This window comes from Heterocephalus glaber, unplaced genomic scaffold, assembly GCF_053883595.1.
Source record: "Heterocephalus glaber isolate CG9 unplaced genomic scaffold, H.glaber_assembly_v1.0 deba00000546, whole genome shotgun sequence".
Classification (NCBI taxonomy): domain Eukaryota; kingdom Metazoa; phylum Chordata; class Mammalia; order Rodentia; family Bathyergidae; genus Heterocephalus; species Heterocephalus glaber.
The window spans coordinates 3,186,632-3,204,404 of record NW_028258147.1 but is presented as its reverse complement, the minus strand read 5'-3'; the positions used below and the strand labels follow the sequence as shown (position 1 = coordinate 3,204,404).

Genomic DNA, 17,773 nt, shown 5'->3' with positions numbered 1-17,773 from the left:
AATAAGCCCAAGGTTAAACGAAGACACTCGCCAGAAGTTTTGGGGTCTAAATCCTCAATGGTTTAGCTTCCGGATCCTCCCCGGAGCCGAGGAGGGTGAACTACGATTCCCAGAGCGCTTAGAGCGAAGCAATGCCGCGTCGAGACTTTTCTTGGTCCCGCCTTCTCACTCCTGTGACTGGATAGTCTATTTCCGAGCGTCTGGATTCTCTTCTCCCATTGGTGCAGACTCAGGCCGGTCAAAGACGGAGTCTACGTTCGTTTTAGTTCTGTGCAGCCCACCGGCTCTGTCCCCCGTGCCAAGATGGCGGCAGAAGCAGCTGGTGGGAAATACAGAAGCACAGTCAGCAAAAGCAAAGACCCTTCGGGGCTGCTCATCTCTGTGATCAGGTGAGGGAGGCAGGAGGCAGGGTCGGGGACGGGGGCAGCGGCTCGACTTCCGCTTTGGAAAGGAGAGGGGTTAGCTGGGTTCCACCTTGCTGACCCTTCTCTTTTCTCCTTGCCTCACCGCAGCCCCTCCCCAGAGCTTCAGCAGTTCTCCCCTTTTCAGCCTCAGGAGTCACCCCCTTTTTTCCCTCTGGATTTGGGTTTAGACGGAGGAGCCCTGCTCCACAGCTTTCTTTAGTGTCCGTGGGCCCTAAAAACTCGCCTGTTTTTTGGTAGAGGAAACTAGGTAGAAGGTGTGTTCTTTCATTCATAAAGCATTTATGGATTAATTACCTGTCGTAACGCTTACTGAGAAAGGCGCCTTGTGTCTTGAACTTCTGGATGTAGGGCTCAGGAGTCCAGAGTCACCTGTCACGAGTTGCATTTTGTCCAACTCTGGACCCTTTGCACCACCTGTGAACGGTTGCAGCCTCAAATACTAGAATCTGCAGGGAGCTGGTAGAAGGTCTATGGGTTTGAAGGCTCACATCTCTTTCGATTTTTGTTCTGTTCTTTCCTGCCTTACTGCCCGAGTTTCTTCATTAAAAACAAAACAAATTTCAAGATATCTTCTATGCAGTTTTTGTCCCTGAGAATATTGGCGTGAGAGTTGGAGTGGTGGACCTTTTGGGAGTTTTCTTTTTAAGTGAAAAACTGAGCAGCGATAAGGATTATACAAGGAATGGCCATAAAAACCCGAATAAAAAGTATCATGACACGTTTTTACTTTGTTTGTATTTGAATTTAAGCTGGGATATTTTTCATGAACCGCCCCCCCCCCCCCATGCTAAACTTCAGTTTGAGTTCTTGGAGGCCACCTTGACTGTTCTGATAACCCCTCTCCTTTCCCAAATTAACCCAGAGCAGGGCTTTTGCACTGAATTACAACCTCAGCCCTTTTAAAGTTTTTACATTTTGAGACAGGCTCCCATGTAGTTGCACAAGCTGGGCTTGAACTTGCCATCATCCTGCCTCAGCATCCCAGAAGTGCTGGGGTTACAGGCGCACACCACCACGCCACGCTCTGATCTTTTTTAAAACCCAGGGTTGAACAGTATCTGGTAGGTAACAAGTGCTTGAGTGATTTTTTCTTTTTTTTTTTTTTGGTACTGGGAATTGAACTCTGGACCTTGCAGTTTTGAGGCGGGGGCAGAGCCACTGAGTAAATCCCCAGCAACCAAGTGCTTGAATGAATGAATGTACCAAATTTTTAAAACAGCTTACCACTTGTGTACTGATACTCATTTGTCTTACTTAGATTACTATAAGATTATAGGCTGTTAAATAAGTTTTTTTTTTTTTACAATTAAGAAAATCCTTTCTATAGAAATAATATACTTGGTAGGCTAAAGAAATTCTGTTGTGGATCTACAGGCCCACATCCATGCTTTGCCAGTACACAGGTGGTATAGATGTGTCTCATGATAATAAAACTCCAGTCAGAATGTTTGTAGTTTCTCAAGCTTATCTTCTGTGAAATTATAATAGGTGATTTTTATTTGGATTCTTCTTTGAACTTGTTTATTTTTCTGCCTCATAGTCAACATTCACTGAAACAATGAATATTTAGTGCTAGTTTACAGTATGGTGCCTGACACTTGTACACTTATTAAATATCTGTAGAATGAATGAGTGGTTGTCCTGAGTTTTGCAAAGACAAATCAGATATACTATTGTTGAGAGAATAGTCTACCTGGGGGATAAAATATGCATAAAAAGTCTGATATAACACTAGAAGAGAGATAAAATATTAGGGAAATTCAGGAGGAGTGGTTGTTACTTTGAATGAAAGTGGAGTGAGGGTTAGGGAAAGTGTTTACAAGTACAAGTGTTTACAAATACACCATTCTCATCTGTATACTTGTGGTTCTGTAGGTATGCTATATCAGTTTCTTCAATATCAGTTAAATTTATCCTAAATGTCTGATATATGAAAACAGCATGAAATCCAAAGCAAAGCTTTTTTTTACTGATACTGACACAGAGATATACATTACCTTTGGAGAACATTCTCTTGTGTTCTCCAGTGAGAATCTCTTCCTGTTGGATGGTCTGCAGTATGATTTTGCGATTATCCATCTTTTATGTCGACCTATATTACCTTCACTTTATCACCATGATTTGAGATTGGGCATTGTTTACTTTGACTTCTGTTGTATATTACTTTTTCATTTTTCTTCCTTATCCTTGACCTCACAGTGTACTTGAATAACACTTTTACTTTATCATGGTTGTTACAAACATGGTAACAGGGAATGGATGTCCAGACCTAGCATTCAGGGCATATTTTATTCTGATTGGAAATTGTGGTTATATATAGCCACAAGACTGAATGTTGTTGGTGTTGCAGTGTTGATGTATGAATATCAACATTTCTTTGAGTCATTTCTTTGAGAATTTGGGCATTGGAATGGGGATGTTACTAGTTTTCTTTCCTTGTTTTCTGATACGCTTTTGAATTTATCCAGTGGTTTAAATTTCATAAGCAATGGCAGAGAATGAGTAAGTGATAATATTTCTTTGGTGTTTAGGATTTGAGGTGAGAGGAGAGTCCTCTAGGGAGGAATAGAATGAGGATTATATGTTTCTGATTAGGCAGTTGTATTGTCACTCTGAAGTTGCTATTTTGTCTATTCAATGAGTATCATCTGTGTTGTGTTGCAACATGGAATTCATTTTTCTTAACTCATATAAAACTTTTAAGTATCACCTACCCTTAACCTTTTTTAAAAATTGTCAAAGAATGTAGCTTCACTGGTTGCTTTGGCAACAAGCTTCAAAAAAGAAAACCCATTTTAGCCTTATGTTTATAAAGTCTGAGCTTTCGTGGAGTAATATCTGGTACATGACAGCTTTTTCATATTTCCCTATCATTTTTTACAGAATAAATTGTTAGTGATAGAGTACACTGTCTTGTAAAAAAATTTGATGGATTTAACTTTATCTTTTCATATTACTGAACAGTTTTCTTTTTGAATGTTAAAAATACTTCAATTCGATCAGATACATAAAAAGGTAGTTTCTATACTATGTTATGTATTGTAACAATTTATATTGTTTTAAAATTGCCATTCTTAGTAGTTGGAACAGCATTTACTGTTGTAGCCATCTTTTAATACTGGATTAAAGAACAAAAACAAAAGCTACAGGGGAACAAGTTTAAATGTAAGGACACAATAGGTGTGGACAAAGGAAATATCTGGGTTTCATTGCAATTTCCCACCATGGTGGTAAATTATTAAATAATGACTATATTTTGCTAGTATGATAGTCTTGTCATTTAAAAGCATTTGGAAGTCAAAATAATTTAAAGGTGCAGTACAGATAGTGCAATTGTAATAAAATCATTATATTTGATAGATGGATTTTTAAAGTATCTTGAGACACAATATAAATTATAAACCTTTAAAAAATATTTAATAAGAATTATTTTAGGACAGTCAGACATTTCAAAGGGTAGAGTCCCTGCCTTTTATAGAGGAGGTCCTCAGACCTGTGAGGAGGGGCTTTAATGAGGAGACAGATGGTGCTTGGGATTTAGTCAGTTGGAGGCTGCTGCTAACTGTGCAGCTTTTGCATTTAAATCTTGCCACTGGCCCTTTAAAACAGAACTAATTGGGTGGACAGAGTCCTGATTACCTGCTGGTGTACAATTTGGACAATTTTACACACATGCATGTGCACACACACATCCCCAACCTTTTCCTTTTCTTTTTCTATTGATCCCCTCTCCCCAATCTTTTGTTTGGTGTGAAGTTGGGGGAAGCAGCCTCTCTAGATGGGAAATAAACAGAGTAGCATTTTGGAGATGTTTTATTTTTGTGGTTCTTGTCAGGTTTTTAATTGGAAAATGTGTCTACCACTCACTGTTAGGTGTTTTGCTTTCCAATTAAATGTTGTCTCTGTCTTCTTTGTAAGTTGGCCCAAAATAGCCAGTTTAATTGGGCAGCCAAACTTTGGTTGTGACTTAAGAAGATCTTATTGAAACCTCGGAGGAGATCTTCTGTAGACAAACTCTGGGTACAGATGTCAAGGAGGTTTGAAGGGAATTGAAGGCTCATGTTTTCATCAACTTTTGATGACTTCACAGAAGTTGGAATTTCAAATACTTAGGAAATCCTTTATTCTAGACACCTGTTAAATTTCCTTCCTCCTCAGAGAGTATTTTGGTCAGCCTGTACTTAATTCAAAGTAAACTTGGATGAAGGGGCCCAGGCTTTGATCAGGGCTTTGAACAAATAGCTTTGAGGTTCATGACAGAGTTTGTGGCAGGAAAGGAATGTGGTCGCTCTGTTCCAAAGGGAGTCCTGGAAGTTGTGTTCGGTATTCATGATTCCAGCACCAGCTCGCCTCTTCATTTTTGACCACCTCGAGAAGGTTTTTAGGTTTCAGTTCTTTTTGTATCTTTGCAGAATGGCATCAGCAAAAACAGTGTTGCCTTTTTGGCATCAGCAAAACAGTGTTGCTTGAAAAACAAAATGTGGAAATTATACACTTTGTAAACTTTCAGGAAGTCTTGGGACATCTGACAGCTGATGTGGAAGTGAGGGGCAAAACATTCCCATCCTCTGGTTGAATGTGCAAAATTAATATCTTGGGAATATATGCCTTAATTTCTAACTCCACATTGAGTTATTAATACCAGAACTTCCTGATATTAATGTGGTGGCATATGCCAGGTGTTGTGGCATATGGCTGTAATCCCAGCGCTTGGAGGCCGAGGCTCAAGAATTGGTGAGAGTTTGAGGCCAGCCTGGGCTACATAGCAAGACCTTGTCTCCAAAAACAAAAACAAAAACACCCGATAAAACAAAAAACCAAAACCCTCAGAATTTCTTGAAGTCTTCGAGGCATTAATTTTCATTTTGGTTGACACAGTCAAATTCTTTCAAGCTATCACTTAATAAATATGTGTGGTTGCAGCCTTTAGTGAGCGGTGCAGTATGTGCTGTGGTGTTGTTATGTACCGGTAGAAACTTTACTACATAACCCATATGACTTTGAAGCAGTTACTTAAAACCCCCAGGTCTTAGTTTCTCATTTGTAAGATGGGTTAATAATTTGATCTTCAGTGATTTTGATCACAGATAGTAACCAGGATATAATGTTAATTTTCCACCAGAAGTATCCTTGCCAAGTTAACCAGCGTTTGATTCCATGTCAGAATATTTTCTTTATAACTGGGAAACCTTGTGGAGCTGAATTAAAATGTCAGTTATTTGATGATTTGAGATTGAGCTAAAGAAGCTAGATTTTTTTATATGTATATGTAAAATATTTCTATATATGTATATATTATATGTATATATTACATATGTATACACATTTTTGTGTGTAAAACATAAAGGCTAAGCACACATAAAATAGGAAGCATGTATTAGATTAAGAGATAATCTAAATTACAAACAAGCAAATTAAAGGGCCCATGATCTCTTTGTGCAAATACCCTTTGTTCCTTTATAAAAGTTATATTGTACAAGTTTTTAAAAAGAATAGAGTTGTAAGAGAGGAATATTGTCTCATTATTTCCGACCATTTTACCTGTTTGCCTTTTTTGTGTTTTTGGATAGGTCCTGTCCACGTACATACAAAGGTTTAATAGCTGTTAATTATCACAGAGTTAACATTTTTTAGCATAAAAGACACTTTTATATTGTTATACAGCCTTTATATATATATATATATATAAATTGTAATTTCAAGTGGAGGAAGTAAAGATACACAGAAAATTACATAGAAGAAAAAGTAAATTACCCATATTTTCTCCACCTAAAATTAACCACTGATAATACCAGTTTAAAAAAACTATTGTTATAAAAATATTATATTCATGATAAGAAACTTAAACAATGATATTGCAGAAAGAAATGAAGATGAATGTTAAAAATTTTCAAACTTTATCCTCTATGAATTATCATTAATATTAGGTGAACCTAATTTCAGATATCTCTCTATGTATGAAATGTGGAATCTTATTATGTATGCTAATTTTATTTATAATCCCTTTGAAGGTATATATATATGACATATATATATTATATATGAGATGTATATTATTATATATATGTGTAAGGTGCACAGATCTTAAGTACATGGCTTGATGAATTTTTACCTATCCAAATGAAGAAAATACAGAACATTTCCAGCATCCTAGAACCCGGAATGTTCCTTTCTTATCATTTTTCCTCAGTAGTTTGTGTGTGTGTGTGTGTGTGTGTGTGTGTGTGTAGGTGTAGTTATGTGTGTATGTAAGGGTATCCAGTTGTTCCAACTCCATTTGTTAAAACGACTATCCCTTCTTTCCTGAATTCTCTTTTGTACCTTTATCAAAAATCAGTTCATCTTATATGTGTGTCTCTTTTTTTGGTCTCTGTAGTCTGTTTCATTCATGTTTATCCATCTTGATGACATACCATATCTTTATGTCTTGATTATTTTGTATATCTTCAAGATGTACAGGGTGAACTTTTAAACTTTATTCTACTTTTTCAAAGTTGTCTTAGATGTTCTACATTCCTTGCATTTCCATATGAATTTTAGAATATACTGATTTCTACCAGAAAACCTTTTGGGTTTTGTTTGGAATTGCACTGAGAGGTATATCTCCATTTAATTCTTTTTCAGTTGTTCTCAGAAGTTTTTGTAGATTTCAGTGTACAGGTCGCAAACACTTCCCATCGAAGTTACCTGTAAGTATTTTAGGCCACTTCATATTATGCTGTAGTTCACTGAATACTAATTCATTTTTTAAATTCTTTTTTTCCTCTTAGTTTCTGTTGCTATCCCTTTAACTAGTTGCTGCTCTTGCTAGTCTTTTGTTAATCCCATTTAATAGTAATTTTTTGTTTATTTATTTATTTTTGTTTTTTGAGACAGGGTCATGCTATGTAGTCCAGGCTGCCCTTGAACTCCTGATCCTCCTGCCTCAGCCTCTGGAGTGCTGGGATTACAGGCATGTGCAATGCCTGGTTTAGCACCTAATATAATTTTTATTTTAGATTGCAGTTTTCATCTCTGGAAGTTTGATTTGTGACTTTAAAAAAATATCTTTCATTTCCCTGCCTACATCTTAAATCTTACCTATAACTTTTTGAACATGTGAAATACTAGTATCATGACTATTTAATTTCCTTTTACTAATGTAATCATCTGTGCCATTTCTGTTAATTTCTTCCCCTTTATGTTCCTCCTACTTTTTGATTGATTGCTAGACATTATAGATTTTGTCTTGTTCAGGAGTGGTTTTGGATATCTTTGTATTCCTGTAAAAATTCTTAAGCTTTGTTCTGGAATGTGATTGAGTTACTTGAGAACAGTTTGGTCCTTTCAGGTCTTGGTCTAAGTTTTACTAATTAGGTGCAGAACAAAATTTAGTCTAAGACTAATTTTGTCTCCCTGTTCTGGTATTTTTTTGAATATTCCACCCAGTACTACGAACTATGAGACTTTTGGCTCTAGCTGGGGTGGTTGTTGGGGGATAGACACTATCTTTGGCCCTACATGAATTCATACAGTTGTTCCCTCTAATCTTTTCTGGTTATTCTTTTTCCTGACCTTGGGTAGTTACCTCCCATACATGTGCTGATCACTACTGTGTTGAGGACAGGTCTCCAGAGTACTCTGTGCCACTCTGCCTCCTCTCTATTAATGCCTTGCAAACTAATGGTTTGAATGTCCGGTGTTTTGAGGCCTGTTTTATTTGTTGCTTTGTTAGTCCTTGTTATTTCATCTAGGCTCAAAGTATAAGTTAATTAATATTTTGTATTTTAAAAAATATCTTAAAAAATACTTAAAGATTATTGTAAAGATTAAGGATTATTTTTCATTGGTACTATTTTAGATTGCATATGCTCAGAGAAGAATAAATTCAAATATGCTGTTTAAAGCTATAACATGAAAGTGAACTAGATAGATCAACATTGAGGGATTTAAAAAAAAATTTTGCTCAGCATTAAACAGTTAATTACCCTTACTTTCTCTAATGCTTTTCCAGAAATTTTTCCATCAGAAAGAATTCTTACAGATGCATTGAAATTATAATGCACATTTATATGTTTCTGTATTTTATTTTATTTTTTAGTTTTGGTACTGGGGATTGAACTTGGAACCTTGAGCTTGCGATGCAGGCCACAGAACCACTGAGCTAAATCACCAGCCCTTATGTTTCTTTATTTTTAATGATACAGTTCTGTTATATAATATCTGCAGTAGTTTTGTAAATTGTTGGCCTGAGGTTTAATGTGTCTAATAAGGGATTTTCTTTTTGTAACACAGTATTAAAATCTTTTGGCTGGTTATTCAGTCTTTTTGTTTTGTTTTTGTTATTATTTGGGTGATCTGATACTTTCCTGCTTTGTACATTTTTGTTAACTGCTTTCAAGCTGTGAAATGAGTTATGATCCCTATAATAGTAGCTAGTCCTTCTTTATGTGCCTTGAAAAACATGGGAACTAACGTTTAACATGAATAAAGGAAAGTTTTGTGTTACATTTCATACTGTTGGTAAGAAAATGAAGTATTTTGAGATTTTTAAAAATTCTTTTAGAAGTATTTAAAAAACTTGCCAAAAATAAAGTAGAACATAATTTAAAAGGTGTTTTTCTATTTAAAATTTGGTGCCTATCACTGTGCTGAATTTTAGGGGTGATTTTATTTTATACTTAAAATATAACCTGAGATCTAGGTAGAAGTGCACCATCTTAGGTGCCACCTGACTCACCTTGCTTGAACCTGCATTTTTTTTTTTTTTTTTTTTGGTATCGGGGATCGAACTCAGGTCCTTGCGCTTGTGCAGCAGGCAGGGAAACCACTGAGCTAAATCCCTGCCCTGAATCTGCATTTTAATGAGTCCCAGGTGAAATAAAAGCATGACAGTTTGAGTAGCCCTTGGAACATAATGTATTTGGAAAGATAAGGTAAAAGAAACCAATTGGAACTTAAAATTTTTTTTTTTTAGCTGAGATAATGGTAATGGGGCTATTTTTGAGAAACATTAAAAATTTTTATTAGTACATGCTTGCAGTACATAATGTTTACATTCTTTCTGTTTACATTCTTTCTTTTGGTGCATGCATGTATCACATTCCTTTTTCACCCCCTTCTTTTCTTTTCATTTCCCCTCCTTCCATCTCTTCATCCTGTTCCCATTTGAGAAAGATCTATCTCTCTATTTTCTATTATTTATCTTTTGTTTTGCTTAAAAAGTGTTATTCTTAAGATATATACTAAAATAAATACCAATAAATATGACAGCATGTCTGGGATTTGCTACAGAGTAATTGGGAAGGAGGCTTAGAGGCAGTAGAGTTGTAAGATGAAGCAAGGTTGGACTATGTTGATAATTGTTTGGAACTTTTTTTTTGGTACTGGGGATCGAACTCGGGTCCTTGCACTTGCGCAGCAGGCGGTGAAACCACTGAGCTAAATCCCAGGCCCGATGTTAATAATTGTTGAAGCTGCGTTTTTTGACAAGTGTTTCAGTTTTTGTACATGGTTGAAATTTTCCATGAAAATGTATTGTCAGGGTTGAGGCTGATAGCATAACTGGGTGACAGAGCATTTGCCTAGTGCGCTGGAGGTCCTAGGTTCAATGGCCAGTGCTGCAAAAACAAAACAAGATGTGTGTTTATATAGATGTATAGCCTGAGGTGGAACGGGTGGGAAAAAAAGGTTCTGTAGAAATGCTAAATCACAGAAATGCTACTTACTGTATTTTTTAGTCTTGTCACTTGTCCATTCTGAATATGTACATTAATGGTAATGTCTCATGGATGTCTTAGTTAACAAACTTGCTTCTGGTCACTGCATGGGGTCCAACGAAGCTCACCTTAGCCTGCCCTGGGGAGTTGGTTTGTGCACTCTCCTCACAGAAAGGAATTTCAGGACCCATCAGTGTGAGGCATATGCAGATTTTTTAGGCTGAGTTAGAAGGTAAGAGAGAACAGAAAAGGGCTAGAGTTTGATCAGTTAGAGGGGGCACAGACTGATGAAGAGGTTCAGACTGGCCTGCTTACCAGAGAATGAGGCCGGCTTTTATAGATTAGTGGAGGTGGGTGAGGATCCAATTGATCTTATCTCAGTTCTGGTTTTGTGCCTCCAGGGGAGTTTGATTCCCAAAGAGATGATTGCTCTTACTTGTGGAGGGGAAATGCCCCTGCTCCTGTTATAGGGTAATTGCTCCTATTTGAGGGTGGTGATTTCATCACGGGTTGGTCAGTGAAGCTCTCCTTTTCCTGGAACTCCACATGATTATATAGTTTTATAGGGGTGGAGACTTGTAGGTATTGCTCTGGAGGGTCTGGAACTAGACAGTTGAGTTCAACTGACAATTGTTCCTGCAAACCCCCAAATTACTTTAGTTACTTTTATCTTGGTGTCTTCAGACTTGAAGGGGGATGAGATAGCCTAGGTAAAGTTAGGGTTAATACATTTAACAGATACTCCTCACTTGATTAACCTGCCACCACCATGCAGAGCAAAGCAGGAATTTGTCTCAGAGCTTTCCGGTAATAGGGAGACAAACAATGAAGGCACAGATGCCAAGGTTTATTCTGCTTTTAGTTGGCCTTTGTGCATCTGTCAGTCCAGCCTCTAGATCACTATCTCAGAAGAAAACACAAATCATGCTTTTCTTGAGTAACAGCTTAAGGCTCAGGAGTTCTTTCTTCGTCCCTGTGATAGTCTCTGTAACTTCAATATGTGTAACCCAGAATTTCCAATATGCACTTGACTGCCTTTTACTAATCAATATCTTGTGAAACATGATGTGTAAGGAACTCACTAGAATATAAGGTCACTGTGGACAGTGCTTTAAAGGAGGATGTGTGGCTTAAAATGGAAGTGGGCGAAGAAGTCGAGCTTGTTTAAAGAAGGGTAAGGGGAGATTTTAAATTGACTTTGTCAGCCTTTAAGTCAGTTTTTATGCCTGAGTGGGGTGGTTTTACTTAATTTTACATTCTAGTCTTTATTTGGCTAAAAGATTTGTAGGTATCTGTCCCCAAAAGTGTTCTGTGTAACCAAGTTAGTTGAAATATTGAAAAATGTGTGTGTTGGGTATAATAATTGGTCCTAAGTGCTGTCTGAAGCAAGACTCCAGGGAATTTTCAGTTGACCTTAAAACAGAAATTGTTTGTTGTCACTTGATATTAAATGCATCTCTTTGTACTGTTAAGGGATATTCTTATACATCAGAAAAGTTTTTCAGAGGGACTTGTAATTGTGAATTGATATCATTTGGGATAGGATTATCTTGTATTTTCTAGGCTTTAATAAAGACATAATTAAGAAACAAGCAATCATAATGTATAATTGAATACAATAAAATCTGGTTTAAAAGGGTAATGTAAATTTCCTTATTCTTTGAGAGAAGCCTTATGTTATTACATAGTGTTACACATATGAATATTTCTTTAGTGTGTGGCTTTTTGTGCAAACTCAGAATTATGATGAGGATCTCTTAGTTTTAGAATTCAGAGGAAGCATTTATAGACATTCATCATATATAAAGTATGCTGCAATGAGCGCTAGCTAGATCTGATACTGTAACCAAATGTCTCCGGGTTAGAAGCAGTTTGGTAAAGAGAACAGGATTCACATTTTGTTTGTGGGTTTTTTTTTTTTTTTGGTACTGGAGATTGAACTTGGGACCTTGTGCTTGCAAGGCAGGTGGCGGAACCACTGAGCTAAATCCCGGGCCTGGGATTCACATTTTGAAGAGTCATGCCAACTGTTTACTTTTGTTCTTGTGTTGGGATCAGTAACAAAAAGGAATATTGTGTTTCAGAAAGATCAATGAGACAGGACATAATTTTTTTCCTCTTTGAGTGAGGTTCTAAAACTAGTTAATCCTTGAGTATTTTTTGAGAGTTTAACCGTGCTTAGTTTCTGCCTTGTGAGAGTTTTGCAATATTTTGTAAATACATAAAGATGATTCCCTGTCTGATGTTCTTTTTATTTTGCAGTTAAAAAAATTAGAATTGTCCTAACAAGAGAGAAAGCTGCACTGACGGGCTTCGATTCTTGATGATTCTGTGACTTCTAGCTGGTCTGTTCCCATTTCAAGTGCTTTTCAGAATGGGGGTCATTGAGGAGATTTGATTTTAACTGTAGATTGTGTGATGTAGCACGGTCATTTCCTGATAAGTGATTTTTTTTGACATATGAAGCCTTACTTGTAATTAGTTTTTCTGAGTTGAAGGGATTTCAATTAATTGTTTTGTTAATCTTTATTATTCCTAGAAGAGAAGTGACTGAATGCCAACTAGGAATGCCCTTAGTAGACAGTTAAGTCTGTTAACTGTTGTCAGAAAGAATGACTTCATGCTAAACATTTTGCAAGTGTCACCAAAATGCAGGTGTATTATGTTAAATATTTCTTATGCAAGGTTAATTAGTTATTTGTGGCTGTATTTTGGCAGCTAATTCATGTGGATGTGTCAAGAATGTGTGTGTTTTGTTTATGGCTAAGGAGGCTGACTAGTAACATTTTCCTTGAGAATTTAGCCAACCAAAATAACATTGCCTGTGTTTTATAAGGTGGTAATGTAAATATTCTGTTTGGGTGACCATAACAAAATACATTTTTTCATAGTTGTGGAGCCTACAAGTCCAAGATCAAAATACCATCAGGATGGGTTTCTGGTGAAGACTCTGACTTATGATGGCCACTTTCTCGCTTTATCTTCCCATGGCCTTCCTTTTGTGAGTGGGTGGAAAAGCCTCTTTCCTATCTCTTGCTTTCCTTATAAGGACACCAGGCCTAGCAGGTTAAGGTCCCTCTTTGACTTCACTTAATCTCGATTACTTCTTCTGTAGATCCCATCTCCAAATACAGTACAGTCACATTGAGGTTGAGGTTTCAACTTACAAATTTGGGGTGGGAATGCAGAGTAAAAATCAGTTCACAACAGGTGGTACCATGAGGGTCTCTTTATTACTTGTTTGAATACTTTAAACTGCATCCAGAATGATAGTTTGTCATCACCTCCTGGTAACCTTGAGGTCCAGGCAATAGCCCTTGTCAGCCTCTTTAATATCTCATAATTGGCTTTTAACCTTACTGTATGTTTTTCCCTTACAATATTTAATAGTCTTTTACCAACAATTGTACTGAACACTCTCTTCAAAGAAGCTGGTTGGTTTGAAGTATCAGAAGTTGCACCGAGAGGAGGAAATTGGTAAAATATAATTTGGTCCATTTAGTTCTGTAAGTTCCCCAAATTCTATCCTTAGATTAAAATGAATCACTGGAAAACTTCATGCTTAGACTGTATTTGTAGTCTTTCAAAATCTTTAGGTCTGAATTGGATTTTAATGTTTGCTCCTGAAAGAAATTAAGAAATGGTATGTAAAATGCATTACTTAGTTTTAAGGTTTTTGTAGGGATCATTCACTGTATTGTATGTCTTCCTTATTGTATGTATGTATGTGTATTTGAATTTATTTTGTTTTCTTTTGAGATAAGGTCTTATTGTGTAATTGTAGTTCAGGCTCTTCTTGAACTTACCATGTAGCCAAAGATGGTCTGGAACTCATGGTGATCTTTCTGCCTCAGCCTCCCATGTGCTGGAGTGCTGGGATTATAGGTGTAGGCCACCACACTTGTCCCCCACCCCCCTTTCGGGCTTTAAGTTAATGATTTCTTTTGACATTTAGGCCAAGTGTAAAGTTTTTTTTAGTAGAACAAGAGTCTATCTTCTTGAGTGAGAATTGTAATACTGTGTATATCACTTTTTATCTTGGCTGCCTGGAAACTCAAATTTAGAGTAGGGGCTTTAATTCATTTAAACTATGCTTGGGTATTGTTTTGTCATATTTCTCTGTAGTCCCACTTTTTCATGTGTATTTTACTTTTTATTATTTACATTCTTATACAAACCATCTCAAATCTCTCTCTCTCACTCTCTCTCTCAAAATGAGGTGAGATATAATTAAACTGAAACTTGAATGTAGCTACTGTACTGTTTTTCAGTTTCACCATTAAATATTGGTTAAAAGTTAGTATTCTTTGACCGGGTGCTAATGTCTATGTAGTTTCAAAGAGCACCCAGAGTCAGTAAACATATAAAGAAAAGGTCTGATTTTGCTTCATAAATATCTTCAGGAATTTTAGAAGGGGGGAAGCTTTAGCAGAATGGGCTAACAATATTGTGATTCATAGATTTTTTTTATTTCCAGTAATAGCCAACGCTTTTATCCTATTTTATGTTTTACAAGGCACATTTACACAATTCTCCAGTCATTACAGTGTTGTGATAAGCTAGTAATTCTTATTATCTTGCTTGTTGTATAAGGAAACACCAGACCTAGAGAGGTGAAATAAATTGCTCAAGGTTAAATTTACAGAGTCTTATTTGAATGGGTTTTTGCATTCCAGAACTTCTAGTCCTTTGAGATTTGCATGGGTGCCTCTTGTTTGATATGTCTGATGAGAGTGGTAAGAAGATTTTCTGGAATGTTCCTTATGGCTGTATTCTAGATTTGTGTTTTTTTCTTTTTATATTTTATTCTTTCTTTGAATGTTTTTCCCTTTGAGTGATGGGCACCTTGTGCTCATAGGTGTGGTTTTTCTTTTATTTAAGCCTCCTTTTGTCTTTTTAAAGAATATCGACTTACGTGCTTTCTCCTCTAGACTTCATTACTTTATTGAAGAGCAAAGTGAAAGCAAAATTGCTCCACAGATGGAACCAGTGATGTTGACTAGTTATTTTCCTTTTAAAACATTTGACCGGTCAACAGAAAATATAGCAGCTGGTATAAAAAAGGAAACAGACAAATTCAATTTTCAATCTCCAATTACTTACCCTGGGTTTTAATACTTGTTTATAGGACTTGCTTAGAGATGACAGTTTGTGAATCCATAGAACATACCTGTTTCTACTGGATTCTGTTAACAGTAGCTTTACAATACCATGGCCCTTTTAGCCCATTAGGCAAATAAGTTCTTTCCTAAGGATTAATTAGTCATGGTTATAGATGTAGTTCATCATGCAAAATACCAGAGCTGTCTTAATGAAAAATTCTTGGTGATTCAGAAATGTCTCTGTGTCCAGCTTAAATGCAGTGTTCCTCTGTGAACTTGAAATAGTTTGTAAATTATAATCATTTTGAGACAAGAATGGAGAAAAACCGTAAGAGTGATTCAGTAATCTGAATGCATCTTGGAGTGGCAACTTTAAACCTCATGTCTTTTCTTTTTTTTGTGGCTCTGGGGATTGAACCCTGGGCCTTGAACATGCTAGGCAAGTGCTATACCACTGAGCTACATCTTTTAACTCATACTTTTAAACTTTCTTGTCCAGATCCAAGACTTATTACTGCAAAAGCTCTGTGTCCATCTCCAGCTGTCCAGTGTTCTCTCTGCGTGTCAGCTGGAGTGTGATTAGGGTGTAGCAGCCCTGGAGTTGAAGGCAGAAAAGATAGGAGCTTGTGATGTGTATACCAGAATGAGCATGTGCTTTGGAGTCAAGTATACATAGCTTTTTAAAATTTGGTACTGGGGATCGAACTCAGGACCTTGTGCTTGTGAGGCAGGTATGATGCCACTGAGCTAAATCCCCAATCCAAGTACACGTAGCTTTAATCCCAGCTCTGATGTTATGTGTGCAAATTGCCTCTCTGGGCCTGGGATTTCTTACCTGCAAAAAGTGTGACGATCCTATCCAGCTCATTAGACTATTTTGAGGATTGTATTGAAGACAGAAAATAACTGTACTGTCTGTTGTACTATAAACACTCAGTAATTTGTGCCCTGTGCCTCACTTTCACCTCTTATTCCCAATATGTAGGACACAGAGATGTACATTAATTTCAGCATTTAGTTTTACATTTTTACAAATAGGAGATAAATTAAAGTTGGCTTGTCAGCACTTTCTGTCAAAGGTATCTTGGATAATTTTTGGTCTGTATTTTAAAAAATGCATTGTAATTTTAGGCTAGGTTACTAAAATTATACTGTCCATGTTGTGAGATATAAAACCTCTTTCTGTTTTGAAGTATGTTGTATTCATTTTTGAGCACATTTTGAGAGATAAGTTAGTGAAGCTATTATAAGTTAGATGGCACAGGCTGAGGTCTGTGACTTAAAAACTTTGTTCCTTGAAGAAACAACTCAGTGTCTTCTTTAGAAATAAGGTAATGGTATCCACTTTATAGGGTAAATGAATTATTACATTTAAAACACTTAGATTAAGCTGGGCTTGGGGTGCATGCCTGTAATCCTGATACTCTGGAAGGCTGAGGCAGGAGGATTGCAAGTTTGAGACCAGCCTGGGTAATTTAGCATGACACTGTCTCAAAGGCTGGGGCTGTAGCTCAGAGTGAAGGCCTTGGATTTAACCCCTAGTACCATGGTGCCCCCCCCCCCAGTCCGATAGCAAACAATAACAAAATCATTTAGTTTAATGCCTACCCCACAGTTAAGTTTTAAGTGTTAGTCTTTTTTTGAGGGGACTTCAGAGGAAAGCAACAAGAGTGATAGGCTGCTTGGAAGCCACAATGTTGAAGAAATAGTTGAAGAAATTGGAAGTGTTTAACTTGAGAATGAAAGCTATTTGAGAATCTTCTATAATTTAAAGGGATATATTATAGACGATCTAATAGACTTATTTCGTGTTACTGAAAAAGAACTAAAATCAATGGGTAGATATTATGAAGGAGCTGACTTTATTTTAATGAAAGGCTTTATAACAAGTAGAACTATTCAAAATTGCAATGAATTGCTTTTTGAGCTGGTGAGCTTTTCATTCTGCAGAGACTTAGATGGCTGAAGAGAGAGGTTCCTAACCTGGCTTAGGTAGAGTGAGCTAGGTGACAAATGTTCTTTCTATACTGCTCTCAGTTCAGGTCAAGTGACAGTCTTAAAGTAAAATAATCTCACACTGCAGCTTGCTAGGTCTTGCCAGTATGCCCAAAATCTTTATCTATAAAATTGTCTGCTCTTTCATGTGTTAGTGATCTAACATTCGTTGTTTTTTTTTGCAAATATTTATTGTTTGAGGCATTATATTTCTGGACTCATTTTGCAGAAAAGGAAACAGCTTGGAAATGAATCTTTACTTCCCACCATTGCTAGGAACCATGCTATCATTCAGTTCATGAAGGAATACAGTGATTTAGGTTGCTTCATTGTTGGGAGAGTTTTCTTGGGTCTGATATGTTTCTGAAGATCTTTTGAGCAAAAGTACTGAGAGCTCTTCATTTTAGACTTCCATTGTCAAGGATGTTTGCTTAGTAAAGTGCCTTGGAAAGTAAGTTTGTCCCTCCAGATGGAAGGGTGTTTGGTTGCTCAGGATTCCTCTTTGGTAAATTAGATGGCTTGAGTATCCATCTGGGCCCATCTGCCTAACCTG

General features: G+C 36.7%; 1 protein-coding gene across 7 annotated transcripts in view; it reads left to right on the top strand.

Annotated features, from left to right (window-relative positions):
- The first annotated feature begins 215 nt into the window (after positions 1-215).
- The window catches only part of Exoc4 (exocyst complex component 4), an 816,538-nt gene continuing 798,980 nt past the window's right edge, over positions 216-17,773 (top strand). For 4 of the 7 annotated variants that reach the window (XM_021237603.2, XM_004856313.4, XM_087204413.1 and 1 more), the window contains exon 1: positions 216-389. In XM_021237603.2, coding sequence (XP_021093262.2) covers positions 304-389 — 86 coding nt within the window. In that variant the 5' untranslated portion in view covers positions 216-303. Of the gene's footprint in view, positions 390-12,411; positions 12,469-17,773 lie in introns of those variants that run through there. The other 3 variants (XM_087204417.1, XM_087204414.1, XM_087204416.1) reach the window with 2 other exon arrangements.